Raw genomic sequence first — 14,665 nt, 5'->3', positions numbered from 1 at the left:
GAAAGGGTGCAGAGAAGATTCACAAAGGCTGTCAGTGGTCTTTGGTATGTCGAGCAGGAGGACAGATTGAGAGAATTTAAGTTGTATAGCCTTGTGAATAGGAGGAAGGGGGGGGATGTGATTGAGACATATAAGCTAGTTAGGGATTGTTATCAGTGTGTACCTCCCACGATGAGTCTCTGACTCCATGGAGGTCAGATGTTAATAATATAATGACTTAAATAGACTGACAGTATGGACAGTGGTAAATGACTGCCAATTTAACATGTTTAAGTGTAAAATCTTGCACTTTGGAATGCAAAGATCATAAGAAGTAAAGTATATTGATGGAACTGAACTGTAAGAAATGAGGCCAGAGATTTGGGAGTTAATGTGGACAGAGAGTTGTTCAGAGATCATTTTGCAGATGTGGCCAAAACAGCAAATCAGATTATGTGGCTGCTGAAGAATGCACTGAAAAGCAGGAATAAGGAAGTTATTATTATTCCCTTTTATAATAGTTTAACAAGGCCACATTTGGTGTCCTGGCTTCTGTGGTGATGCATAAATGGTAGAGAGGATCCAGAGGTGAGTGACCAAGATTATGGAAGGTCTGTGGAATTCTCCTATGAGAATAGATTGAAGTTCTACATGCAGCTCATGATGCTTCATTAGTGAATGAATGAATTTGAGGAATGATAGATATTGTGTGAACAGTGGTTAGAGTAGGTCTCCAATTATGAGATTTTGACTTCATGTAGATGAATGAAAAAATAATAACTTCCATTATGCTTCTTATTTGTTAGTATAAAATCTACTTAATGAAATAATAAAAATTAATAAATATACCTCTTGTTTTATTTGGCATAGTGATTCATCATGAAAAATTAAATGGTGAATATAAAATCATGATATTCAAAAAAGAGCTATTGTTTGCTTTTTATTGTTTACTTTTTATTCTGTTGTATCCTCCAATAACTTCTTAGGGCTAATGGTATGTTATTACCAAGTAACTTGATTGTTTCTAAATAAAGTAAAAATAAAATTAATTCTTAAAAAGAAATAAATTGAGAAGAGCACTGCTTGCATTTCTTTATTTATGATCTTATTTTTGTGATTTTGGATTTCTGGAAATTATTTCTATGTAATATCAAGATTAACAGCAAATGTTTAAGCATTATTTGCTTAAATTCCCGCTTCAGCCAAGCATTCACTTGGTTGAACAGCAGGAAAGGAGTCATGACAAGGGGCCATCCCTGGAAGTTACGAAAGGGAACTGTGAGAAAGAGGGTGAGGAGTGGTTTCTTTACATGGAGGAGTTGAACAACGGAATGCATTGCCTGATGGAGTGGTGAGAGCGAGAACGGTCAATGCATTTAAGGAGTGGTATGATTGACTTTGTGTTTCCTAGGAGGGACCTCCCTCGATGAATCTTGATAGACTTGTATTTCTTAGAAAGGACCTCCCATGATGAGTCTTTTGACTCCATGGAGGCCTGAATAATAATAATAATAATAATAATAATAATAATAATAATAATAATAATAATTATACAAAAGTTGCTATCCTTTTTAAACCCATAAGGCTACAAATTTAAATGTTTAACATTATGATTAAATTTTATTAATAAAAATAATATTCATTGAAAAAACACCTATAAATCTTGAAATGACAAATGATTACTTGCATTTTTAAGTTGTTTACATGAAAGATTTTTTTTAATATTAGTCTATTTAGTACTGAATCAGTAATGTGGATGAGATGATAATAAATTTGAAAATGGGGAACATGCAAAACCAAATGCATGTATAGGGAAAGCAAGAATATAATACACTGAACTAAAAAGAAAGAACAAACATTAAAATGACAAGAAAAAGCTTATACTGCACATGGGAAGCCAGCAAAATTTAATCAGTAATTTTAAATATTTAATTTGTAGCCTTACAAGTAGTTAAAGGGAGTCATCATCTTTGATAAAGTTTAAGTATTTTCTGTTATTATTATTTTTGTATTTTATTAGTATTATTTTATTAATACATTTGAAATATGTTAATAGAAACATATTTTATTTTCACAGAAAGCAGAGATGATGACTCTGGCAGGTCATCATGGTCAGATGCTGGTAGTTCAACTTTTAGTAGCCAAGATGATCTTGGAGAAGAAATTAAATGGCCAACATCATTTTGGACACAGTTAAAGGTGCTAACACAGAGGAATTTTATGGAAGCAAGAAGTCGTATGCTATCAAAATTGAATTGGGTACAGACAATAGGATTAGGTTTAGTTTGTGGATTAATATGGTTCCAAGTTCAGAGAACAGAAAAAACAATCTACGACATCAAAGGTTGGGTAAGTTAAATTTTTTAAATTTATGAACCATCACTAATTAAGATCCTAAATTTAATTAAGTTTTGGGAGAAAAACGCTGACCAGCGAGGAAGAGTTTTAGTTTTGGGAAGAGATAGAAGTCAGAAGGAGCCAAATCTGGGGAACAGAGTGCAGATCGCTTAATTTTCCTGTTGCCAAAACACCTTTGTAGGCAAGTGCATTGTCCTGATGAAAGATGATTTTTTTCTTCTGCAAACCGGGTCTTTTCTCACAAATATTTTCGTCTAGTCTGGTTTGACTCACTTTGTCACGCACTTTGACTCACTGGTCATCCAATACCATATCGTGCACTTGGTCAATGATTTCTGGTGTTGTTACACTTTTTGGATGTTCTTCACATGGATCATCTTCAAGGCTGGTATGGCCACGTTTAAACTCAGCAGCCCATTTCTTAATTGTTGAAAACAAAGGAGAAGAGTGGCCGTAAACTTTTATGAACCTCTAATGAATTTCTTTTGGCATTAAACCTTCTTTTACAAAGAATTTTATAACCACACGATACTCAATTTTATCCATTTCAAGGGATACAGACAATACTTTTACTGCAGACAGCTGTATTAAACAAACTACTTCATAATGACTTGTAATTTCACATGGATGCTTATGACAAATGTATGAATTTAGAAAAAAAAAATCTTGCCGATAGTGTCCATCTATGGGTGAGAACTTTTCAAGAACTTTTCAGTCGACCCTCATATATATATATATATATATATATATATATATATATATATATATATATATATATATATATATATATATATATATATATATATACAGGGCCGTTGCCAGATTAGATGCGCCTTGAAGCAAACAATTAAATATTGCCCCTGATGGATCATAAGAAAATCTCCAATTGCTATTTTGTTTTTATAACAAGAGAAACATTAATGCAAAATGATTACATAATAATATTAATTAAATGTTCGCTCTTCGGGCATATCACACAATAAAAACTGTTTATAAACTCTTCTAAATTTAAATTATAAGCTGTGTCCGCCTCTATCGATATAGTTGCTGGACCAACCAATCTTTCTTGGGTCATTGCTGTTTGCAAATAAGTTTTAATCAGTCTAAGCTTGGATAAACTTCTGCACTTGCTACGCTAATAGGAATTGTCAGCGTAGCGACGGCACCTACCACATTACCACAATATGGCTGAACGAGCACCCTTATGAAGCTGTGCCGTGAGGCAGGCTGCCTCAATGCTACACCCTGTCGACGGTACTATATATATGTGTGTGTGTGTGTATATGTGTATATGTGTGTGTGTGTGTATATATATATATATATATATGTGTATATATATATATTTACTGAAATACTGTTTATTTTATCAATTTTTATTTATTTTATATTTATATTTTATTTTATGTTTATTTTATTTTACTTTGAAGTTCATGGGCATATTGCAAAAGTTGATAAAATAACTCAAAGGATTACTTGGATGTTGAAGAACACATTGAGAAGTAAAGATAGGGAAGTTATTATTCCTCTTTATAAGACTATGATTTCACAACATCTTGACTATTGTGAACAGATTTGGTCACCTGGGTTCTTTTGGATCAGGAGGTGGTGGAAAGGATTCAGCAACAAGTGACCAAGCTAGTGACAAGTCTGCAGAATGCTCCCTATGAGAATAGATCGAAGGTGTGTGGGTTACAGAGGTTTAGATTGTGGGGAGCACAAGGAGTCAACATCTGGAAGTTGTGTAAGAATGTGGTTAGTAAGGAGAATGGTGAATGGGTGGAATGAATTGTCAGAGGTAGCTGTGAGTAATTGCAGATTTCTTCTCGATGTAGATACCTGTATAATAATAGTCTTTGTTTAACAAATGTTATAAAAATATTACAGCATTGTCAAAATTAGGTTTTAAAAACAAATCATTCCTGATGAATCAGTGAACATATTAAAAAAATAACTGGCATCATTTTTTGACATGGCCAGTTCACTTGACAAATTTTACTAATAAAAATGTTTAAATAAATTGAATGTTAGCTAGCTGCATTAACCATTTAATTACTTCAAGTATGTTGGGTTGGACATATCTGATCTTAAGCTCACTGTAATACATTACTGAAATACCATTTCTCATAAGAAATGGTTGTTTCTATGCTTGCCATCATTATAGATGGCATATCATCTCTTCTGTAACCATTTTGGGATATTTGATATATATATATATATATGCACTCGGTAAATCCCTTATTTATTCAATATTTCTAATTGAATCTTTATCAAAATATAATTTATTATTTTTTTAAAAAAACATTATACAGTGCTAATTTAATTTCAGATGTTTTTTGGAACCACTTATTGGATGCTGTTTGCACTTTTTGGAGCTCTCATATCATGTGAGTATAAACATACATTAATTTTTGAGATTTAGGAAAGGGTGTGTCTGAGCTCAGTAATTTTTTATTGCTAATGTATATATACATTCATCCCTCAACTTACGTCTGTTTGAGTTACGCCCTTTTGAAGATACATCCGTTATCCCATAATGGAATAAATAACATTTTCGACTATGCTTTCAAACAAGATGCAAGCGAGCATAAAGTAAAAAGGTTTTTATTTAGCAACAATGCAGTGGCAACAGCGCATTCAGCAGCAACCTTCCTTGGCAGACGGCACTTGGCTTCAACAGTTCCTCTGTTGATTTCATGTTTGAAAATAGGTTATTTGTGTATTTATCATTAAATATTTCATGATACTTTGTGCAACATCACCTCTACATGCCCAATTAAAAAACCTAGTGAAGAATCACAGAAAAAGAGGCGAGCAATTGATCTTGAAACGAAGTTGCAAGTTCAGTGATAGTGATGAAGCAATGACAAGGTCCTATTCAGTGATTGGAAAAGCTACTTCCATCATGCATTGAGGACCTGAACAAAAAAAAAAACATAACCCTTAGCACTATTCGTAGTCATAATCGGGCCCTGCTTTCTCCTTTAACATGTTGAAGAGACTTAGTGCCTTAGCGATGTTAAAGGAGAAAGCAGGGCCTGATTACGACTACGAATTCAACGCTTCTTCAGTTGGTTCATGAGATTCAAGCAGCGTTTTGCACTGCATAATGTGAAAATGTATGGTGAATCTGCAAGTGCTGATGAGAAGGCTGCCAAGGAGTTTGTGGAGAAATTGGATAAAATTATTACAAAGGAAAATTATTTGCCACAGCAAATTTTTAATATGGATGTGAAAAAATAGGGAGTAATGTGGCTGAATATAAACTGAAACTATTTGTGATATGGCATAGTGAGAATCCACGAGCCTTCAAAAACATTAGGAAGCATACTCTTCCAGTTCATTAGTGAGATATAAAAAGTCGTGCAATACGCAAAAACTGTTAGAGAATGCCTTAATAAACTGTTATGCGAGTGAAATAGAAAGCTATTATGTGAAAGAAAATGCACAATTTAAAATTTTATTAATTTTGGATAATGCTCCAGGTCATTTGTCTTATATCGATGATCTTCGCCAAGTTCAAGGTCATGTTTCTCCCTCCAAACACTACTTCATTGATCCAACCAATGGATCAGGGAGTTCTAGTAGTGCTTAAGGTTTATTATCTGTGGAGAACTTTTTCACAAGCCATTTCTGCTAATGAAGGAAACAAACAGAGACGCTCATGCAATTCTGGAAAGCGTTCAATATTTCATGATATTAAAAATATTGCTGTAGTTTGGGACAAAGTTATCTCTCAGTGTATGAGTGGCATATGGAAAAAGACATTAAAAAGGTTTGTGCAAATTTTTGGAAGTTTTGAAAAAAATGAAGACCTTTGTAAATTGAGTGAAGAAATAGTGGGCCTAGCAAACAACTTGAATCTTGAAGTGAATGATGATGACATAGTTCAACTCGTAGGAACTATGAAGAGTTGACCAACGAAGAATTGGTAGAACTAGAGGAACAACATGTTGCAGAAGAGGAAGAATGAGAGAAGGAAGAGGGAAAAGAGAAACAAGGAGAGGTAGTTAAACAATCCACAGTGAAGGGTCTTGCAGAAATGTTCTCTGCAGTTGGCGATGTTCTCAAAATGGTTGAAGGCATGGACCTCAATGTTGAACATTACTTATTAGTAGAAAGGAAAGTACATGATACATTTGCTTGCTATAAACAAATTTATGATGAGAAGAAGAATAGGAATAAGCAAAGCACATCGGACATTTTCATCAAAAAAAAAAAAAAAAATGGTTACACCAGAAGAGCCACAGACTGGTCCTTCACATAGGGAAGGTAATGAAGATGTGATTGTGGAGGAAGATTTGGGTGATTATTCTCCTGTTTTATAGTGGCAGTAACGTACAGTACAGTTTTATAATAAGGTTTAAAAATTAAAATGACAGTACAGTGATACCTCGGCTAATGAAGATAATTCGTTCCGGAATCACATTCGTTAGCCGAAACGTGATTTCCCATAGGTTTCTATAGAAAATCGTTTAATTTGTTCTGAATGCTGCCTACTATTTAAAGATAAGTTTTATAACATAGTAAAAAGCACACTATAAAAGGGGAAAAACTCACCAAAGGCTGACATGAACAGCTACCCAATTAGATGAAGGAGAATGGAAAGTAGAATGAAAAACTGATGATCTTTCCACTATTATATACACTTTATTAAACTGAAAATATGTACACAACATTTTTACTATTCTTCTTCCAAATTTTCAAAGTTTATTCAAGGTAAGTCTCCTTTTCTTCAGTAGCTGGCCTCTGTCTCTTTGCTAAAGGAGAAGTCAAAAATCTGTCCAACATTGATTGAAATTCTCTTTTTTTCAGAATGTTTTATAGTGATTCAGACACTTATCTTCAACCAAGGCACATAATCTGTTCATTTCAGTTTTGTTGGAATGCCACTTTGTAGCCAAATACTGAAACTCTTCCCAGTAGTGCAGCATTTTTAATGTCACCTGTTGGCATTCTTCCCTTTTTATTGCTGTCTGCCTCCTCTGATGAACACTCTTTATCTTCCTTGTCTCTTTCCTGATTCAGTTGCTTTTTCAACTCTTCAAGATCTTCTGTTGTCAGATCTTTTGAGTGTTCTTCAACTAATTCTACATTTTCTTCATTTACCTCCAAATGTAATGCTTTGCCCAAGGAGACTATCTTATCTACAATGTCAGCATTTTCAGCAGCAAGTTCCCTAGCAGGTTCTTCAGCATCTTGAACACTGAAAACAGCACTTCTTATCTTGCAGCAGTCTGGCCATAACTTTTTCCAGGCAGCATTAAGTGTCCTAACTGACACTTTGTCCCATGTCATGGCAATGACTCGAATAGCATGAATGATATGATAATGATCTTTCCAGAATTCCCTCGGAGTCAGACTGGTAAATGATGTTGCATCAAAACATCTTTGGAACATAAACAACCCAGTCGGATTGGTGGGTCTCCCCTATGTAATGTGGTCAGCTCATTTCTTTGTCACACACATACAGATGGAAAAGATAAGCTCCTGGAATAGCTCGACCGTTCATGTTTGCAGCTTTTAGTGCGCGCATCCACTAAAACATTCGTTAGCCAAATCCATATTTGTTATCCGAGTCTGAAAAACAGCGAAAAAAATCTTCATTAGCCGAAAAGTTCATTAGCTGGATCACTCATCAGCCGAGGTATTACTGTATACTTATTATTGTTAAGTCCCTAACCCCTATAACTCTGTTGATTTAATGTATCGACTTACATCCTGGCTGATGGAATGGAACCTCAATGTTAGTTGTTAGTCGAGGGATGACTGTATATATTATAGAAATTGTTCAGTTTTTCTGAATTATACATAAAGAATGATTAGTTTAGAGTAAGTTTTAGGTTGCAAATAATTTATTATACAAAATTATATTTATATTAATTAGGGCTACAGTTTGTAATTTTTACTTTTCTTTGTATGGGCAGGAAATCTCAAAAAAAAAAAAAAAATCAGGCAATTAATTCTGAAGAAAAAAATTATTATTATTATTATTATTATGATAATTCAGGAACTCCATGAAGTCACAAAACTCATCAAGGAAGACCCACCCTAGAAAACAGTCTATCATATATATAGTTTATATGGGAATTGTGATGAATGAAGTGGAGGTGAATAGTCTATTACAGAACCTTAATGTGAATACATCTGTGGGATTGGATGCTATACCAGCACGGGTCTTGCGTGTAGCAGCTAAGGAATTATCAGTGCCCTTGACCATGTTGTTTAATCTGAGTCTCGGATCTGGTTTAGTCCCAAAGGTGTGGAAAGAGGGGAAAATAGTTTCACTTCATAAAGGAGGATCCAAGACTATGGTTGCAAATTACCAACTGATCAGCATATCAGGAGTCGTTGTCAAGGTCTTGGAGAAAGTAGTCAAGGGAAAAATACAGGAATGGATTAATGAAAATGAGATACTGTACAGGGGACAGCATGGCTTTGTGAAGGGTAGATCATGCCTCAGTAACTTGCTCAAGCTTTATAACAAGGTGACGGCTGAACTGGATAAGGGAAATGGGTTTACAGTGATACTGCTGGACTTCGCAAAGGCGTTTGACAGGATACCACATGGAATTCTAATCAGTAAACTGCAGCATATGGGGATGGATATAGGGTTAGTGAGATGGATAGGAGAGTGGATGATGGAGAGATATCAGAGAGTGGTTTATTCAGGGGTAGAGTCCAAAATATGACCTGTGACTAGTGGTGTGCCACAGGGTTCTGTTCTTGGACCACTGCTGTTTAATCTGTTCATTAACGATATAGGGAAGGATCTAAGTGGAACAGTTCATTTGTTCGCTGATGATGCAAAGTTGGGTAGGGCAATAGTGAATGCAGAAGATGTCAAAATCTTGCAGGATGACTTGGATAGATTGGAGTTCTGGGCTAAGGAGAATGGATGTCAATTTAACGTGGCAAAATGTAAGGTTATGCATTTTGGGGTGAAAAGATTAGCAGCAGTATACAACATTGGTGGAACTGTACTTCAGGAGATTGATGAGGCCAGGGACTTGGGAGTGTTGGTGGATAGGGAGATGAAGTTTAGGGGGCACATTGCAAAAGTAGCTAAATCAGCTCATCAACTCACTTGGTTGTTGAAAAATACCTCGACGAGCAGAGACAAGCAAGTTATTGTACCTCTGCACCAAGCCTTGATAAGACCTCATCTCGACACTGTTCCCAGATTTGGTCACCTCAGTTCCTTCTTGATGGGGAGGAGGTGGAGAGGATCCAGAGGCGAGTGACTAAGATGATAGCAGGTCTATGGAATGAACCATATGAGAACAGGTTGAAGATTTGTGGGTTGCAGAAACTAGTTGATAGGCAGAAAAAGGGAGATATGATTGAGACATTCAAATTGCTAAAGGGATTCTATAGGATTAATTCAGAGGATATTTTTGAGATCAGGACTGGTAGTGGGAGAACTAGGGGACACCTGTGGAAGCTGGGCAAGAGTGTGGTTAGCAAGGGTGTTAGAGCTGGTTTCTTTACTTTTAGAGTGGTAAACGAGTGGAATAAGCTGCCAGAGTCTGTTGTGGGTGCTATGACGGTGAACGAGTTCAAGACAAAGTATGATAGATACTGTGAGAATGTAATCGCATAGTTGTGTGGACATGATGTTTAGGGCCTCCCTCGATGAGTCTAAGGACTCCCTGGAGTCGCCTGAAATAATAATAATAATAATAATAATAATAATAATAATAATAATAATAATACCAGTCCTTGACCTCATTCACCATTTGATATTATTTCATAAAATAAATATCTTTCTATTCCAAAGGTTAAAAAATAGACTGAGCTAATTTATATTATATAAAACATGTTTAAAACCACTCAACTCGAATTCATTTTTTTCAGTTCCACCTGAGCGGGAAGTGATTAATAAAGAAAGAGCCTCTGGTTCATATCGTCTGTCAGCATATTATTTGGCTAAAATGATTGGAGAACTGCCTTTAGTTGTCACACTGCCTACAGCTTTTCATTTTATTTCATATCCCATGTTGGGCTTTCACCATCCTGAAACATTCCTCAGTTTATGGGGCTTTCTTCTGCTCAACACTATAGTAGCACAGGTATGTACAATTAGAGCAATCAGCATTAATTGAATATTATGAGAGTGAGTCAGAAAGTGTTTTTATTAAAGATAAACAGTTGAAAATTTAAAACAATCACTTAACAGGAAAATGCAATCTGTAAATTATACTAATGTGCATACATGCACTCAAGTGTGCATGTACGCTTACACGCACGCGCACAAACACACACACACAAACAAATAAACAAAACACAGATCACCATACATTGACAAGATTGGATCTTTTCCTTCTTAGGAATGTAATCAGCAAACTTAATCACATCTCTTCTTTCTCAGAATCTCAAAGAATATATTATTATTGGAAGAGAATTTGTTGTACATTTTTGTTTGCCCTTTGGATTAAAGTATATATATTATTGTAGTTTTGTTTCTCTATTGGATTTATGTTATATTTACTTGCAAAGATAAGTAATAATGAAGCATAGATTAGTTATAATGCTTTCATGTCATTTCCACATAATACACATTTCTTAGTTGGAGAGACATCATCAAACCCCTGATATGCAGCTTGAAGGAGCGGAAAGACCTTTGTTTCAAATACCAATAAGGATTATGGTATTTGAAACCAGGTCTTGTATTGGTTAACTCAAAGAAAACTTTCTGACTGATTAAATTAGTTACAAATTAGTTTTGCAAAAGTTAGTTTTGTAAAGTGGACAGTTTTTTATCCATACCCAATCTCTCTCTCTCTCTCTCTCTCTCTCTCTCTCTCTCTCTCTCTCTCTCTGTGTGTGTGTGTGTGTGTGTGTGTGTGTGTGTGTGTGTGTGTGTGTGTGTGTGTGTGTGTGTGTTTCTCTCTCTCTCTCCCACTAACTCTAATTTTTGCTTCCTATGACCTATTATTATTATCAACAGACCTCCATGGAGTCAAGAGACTCATTGTGGATCTGTCAGAGAATGCATTTGTTTGATAGATTGTGTTTTGTATATTTCCAAGATGTATTAATAGTACGGGCATATTCCGTTCGTACAACAGGTATAGAGAATCATTGCCTTTTTTTTCCCCCTCTCTTGTAGATGCATGTAATGGTTTAATAACATTTTTAAGTAATCATATGTGTAACTGATGTAGCATTTATTTATGTCAGTTACACGAATGAGGAAGTTGGAAAGGGTTGAATGGTATTAACGACATTTCTTTTCTCTATATATTTCTCTATAATAAACATATTGGTCTAAAATATTCCCCATCACTAAATTTAATAATTTTAATCTTAGTAGTTAATGTAAAAGGTTTATGAGTCTTCTTTTTACTGGAAGCAACAGTACCTTTTGCTTTGATTTTATCTGCTATGCCAGCCTGGTTGGCCGAGTGGTTAGCATATCTGCTTTCCAGCCAAAAGGCTGTGGGTTCGAATCTCTCACCATGGGCATGGATATTTGTGATAGTGTGTGGAAATACTAGTGGTGGATGCCACTGGTGGATGCCACTGAGCAGTAGATGCCATTGGTGTAGATGAGTTTCACTGTAGTTGGTGGATTGAGTGGTGGAGAAGGAAAGTTGTGGAGTGCGTGCCCTCCCTCAATGAGTCTTTGGACTCCTTGGATGTGTCATGTAATAATAATAAAATTACATAAAAATTATTAGCCACAATAAACTAAAATAATAGTTATAAATGGTTTATAATCCAAGCAAATAAGAAAAGGGTGATCATTATGGGTGATTTTAACTATGGCAATATAGACTGGAATGAAGAGATAGCAACTAGAAGTAAAGAAAATGAGTTTCTTGAGTTTTTGAGGGATAACTACCTCAGACAGTATGTAACAGAGGGCACACGAGGATTAAGGGTCTTGGATTTGGTCATCTCATTGGAGGATGTAATTATGAATGAGGTATCAAATCATCCACCAATTGGTGAAAGTGACCATGACGTGATTACTTGTTTGGTTGCCAGCAGTGCAAGGACCCCTGTGAAAAAAGGGTATATGTGGAACTACAAGGATGGTGATTATGAAGAGCTCAGGAGACAGCTTGCAGATGTAGCATGGAATGAGGAGTTAGCTGGAAAAGAGATCAATGCAGCTTGGGGGATTTTCAAAAAATATTTAGTAGATGCAATGTCTAAATGTATACCATGGGTGAGAAGGTTAAATAAGGTAGGTGTGAGATGGATGAATAAAGAGATTAAGCATGCAATACAGAGAAAAAGGGCATTGTGGAGGCAGCATAAGAGAAGTGGAAGTAACCAATTCCATGAGGTCTACAAAGACCATGCAAGGAGGGTAACTTGGTTGGTGAGAGTAGCTGAAGAGAGGTATGAACAGCAGTTAGCTAATGAAGCTAAAAAGAATCCTAGGGAGTTCTTTCGATATGTAGCCAGCAAAAGAAAGAATGATTATGGAAGGATGACATTGATTGGAGGAAATGGTATAAAGACAGCTGTTGCAGAATGTGTGGTGGTGATACTTAATGAGCAGTTCATAAAGATCTTTCAATCTTGTGAATGTGACTTCATGGAGAGATTAAGAGCAGTTGATGATGGGGAGGAGAGACTGACTGTAAGTGAGCAAGAGGTGTTTGGGGAGTTGAGTAAACTCGATGTAAATAAGGCTGTGGGACTTGATAATATATCACCGCGTATTCTGAAGGAATATGCCAGAGAGTTGACACCTGCCTTGACATATTTTTTTAATACGAGTCTTGCACTTGGTCAAGTCCCTAAAGAGTGGAAGGAGGGCAAGATTGTGCCACTTCATAAAGGAGGTGATCGAACTCAAGCATCAAACTATAGGCCTATCTGTGTGTCAGGTGTTGTGGTTAAGTTGTTGGAGAAGCTTGTGAGAACTAGGATCCAGAGTTGGGTTGACAACAATGGTATAATCTTTGATGGACAGCATGGATTTGCTAAAGGGAGGTCATGTTTTAGTAATCTACTTACTTATTACAATAAACTGACTGCTTCCTTGGCCAGAGGAGAAAGGATACACAGTAATATACTTGGATTTTGCAAAAGCTTTTGATAGAGTACCTCATGATAAGTTGACAGTCAAACTAGAGCAGATGGGGTTGGATATTAGATTAGTGCATTGGATTGGAGACTGGCTATCTGATAGGTATCAACAAGTTGTGTATGGGAGTGCAATATCCAGGAAAAGGAAAGTCACTAGTGGAGTGCCTCAGGGATCTGTTTTAGGGCCATTACTATTTAACTTGTATATCAATGATATTGGCGAAGATTTGGATGGAGATATTCTGTTGTTTGCAGATGATGCAAAGTTGGGACGAACCATAAAGAGTAGTGAAGATGTCGTGGCCTTGCAAGAAGACTTGAATAAATTGAGTGATTGGGCAAGCAAATGGGGATGTGAGTTCAATGTTGCAAAATGTAAGGTTTTAAAATTTGGAAAACAAAGATGGGATGCAGAATTTATGCTTGGTGAGAATATATTGTTGGAAGTAGAGGAAATAAGAGATCTGGGAGTGATAGTGGATAAGGATCTGAAATTTAGGGGACGCATCGCCAAAATTGTGAAGACAACACAAAGACTTCTGGGAATGATGCGGAGGACACTGACGTGTAGAAGTAGGGAGATTCTTGTTCCATTGTATAAGGCTTTGATTAGGCTATACATGGACTATTGTGCCCAGATTTGGTCACCTGGTTTTCAGAAGGATGAAGAGATGTTGGAATGGGTCCAAAGGCGACTGACTAAGGTAGTTTCTGACCTCTTTAATGTCGAGTATGAGGAAAGATTGAAAAGATGCAATTTGCAGAGTCTAGTTGAGAGAAGGAAGAGGGGAGATATGATAGAGACCTACAAGTTGGTAAGGGGTTGTTATAGGATCAATAGTGGAGAAGTTCTACAGAGAATAGTGGGAGATCAGGGGAGAACCAGAGGTCATCCCTGGAAATTGTATAAAGAGGGTGTGAGTAGGGGAGTGAGAGGCAGGTTTTTTTCGTGCAGAGTTGTGAATGATTGGAATGCCTTGCCTGAGAGTGTGGTGTCTGCAAGAAGTTTGAATGTGTTTAAGACGCGGTATGATGAGATGTGTGTGAGATAAAAGGACTTCCTAGATGAGTCTTTGACTCCATGAGGTCTTGTTTAATAATAATAATAATAATAATACAAATCGACAGTTTAGTTAAACAATCGATAGCACTGCATTATCTGGGAGTTAATGCAAGTTCCTGAGGCCTTCAGGGAAGGAGTGTGTGCGTGTGTGTGTGTATGTGTGTGTGTGGCAGTCATCAGTGATATGATGGATAGTCTGCATAGTGCCACACATACAAA

At 36.2% G+C, this 14,665-nt stretch overlaps 1 protein-coding gene across 1 annotated transcript in view; it reads left to right on the top strand.

The window, feature by feature from the left end:
* The window catches only part of LOC150107670 (uncharacterized), a 115,945-nt gene that overhangs the window by 76,885 nt on the left and 24,395 nt on the right, over positions 1 to 14,665 (top strand). Inside the window, exons 10-12 of the mRNA XM_090391455.1 lie at positions 2,057 to 2,328; positions 4,664 to 4,721; positions 10,192 to 10,406. Of these exons, the coding sequence (XP_090247581.1) occupies positions 2,057 to 2,328; positions 4,664 to 4,721; positions 10,192 to 10,406 (545 nt within the window). The remainder of the gene's footprint in view (positions 1 to 2,056; positions 2,329 to 4,663; positions 4,722 to 10,191; positions 10,407 to 14,665) is intronic.

This window comes from Typopeltis vanoorti, chromosome 4, assembly GCF_054136105.1.
Source record: "Typopeltis vanoorti isolate ZY-2024b chromosome 4, IOZ_Tvanoo_1.0, whole genome shotgun sequence".
Classification (NCBI taxonomy): domain Eukaryota; kingdom Metazoa; phylum Arthropoda; class Arachnida; order Uropygi; family Thelyphonidae; genus Typopeltis; species Typopeltis vanoorti.
Note: the sequence above shows the minus strand (reverse complement) of the source record. Positions and strands in the feature narration are given on the sequence as shown.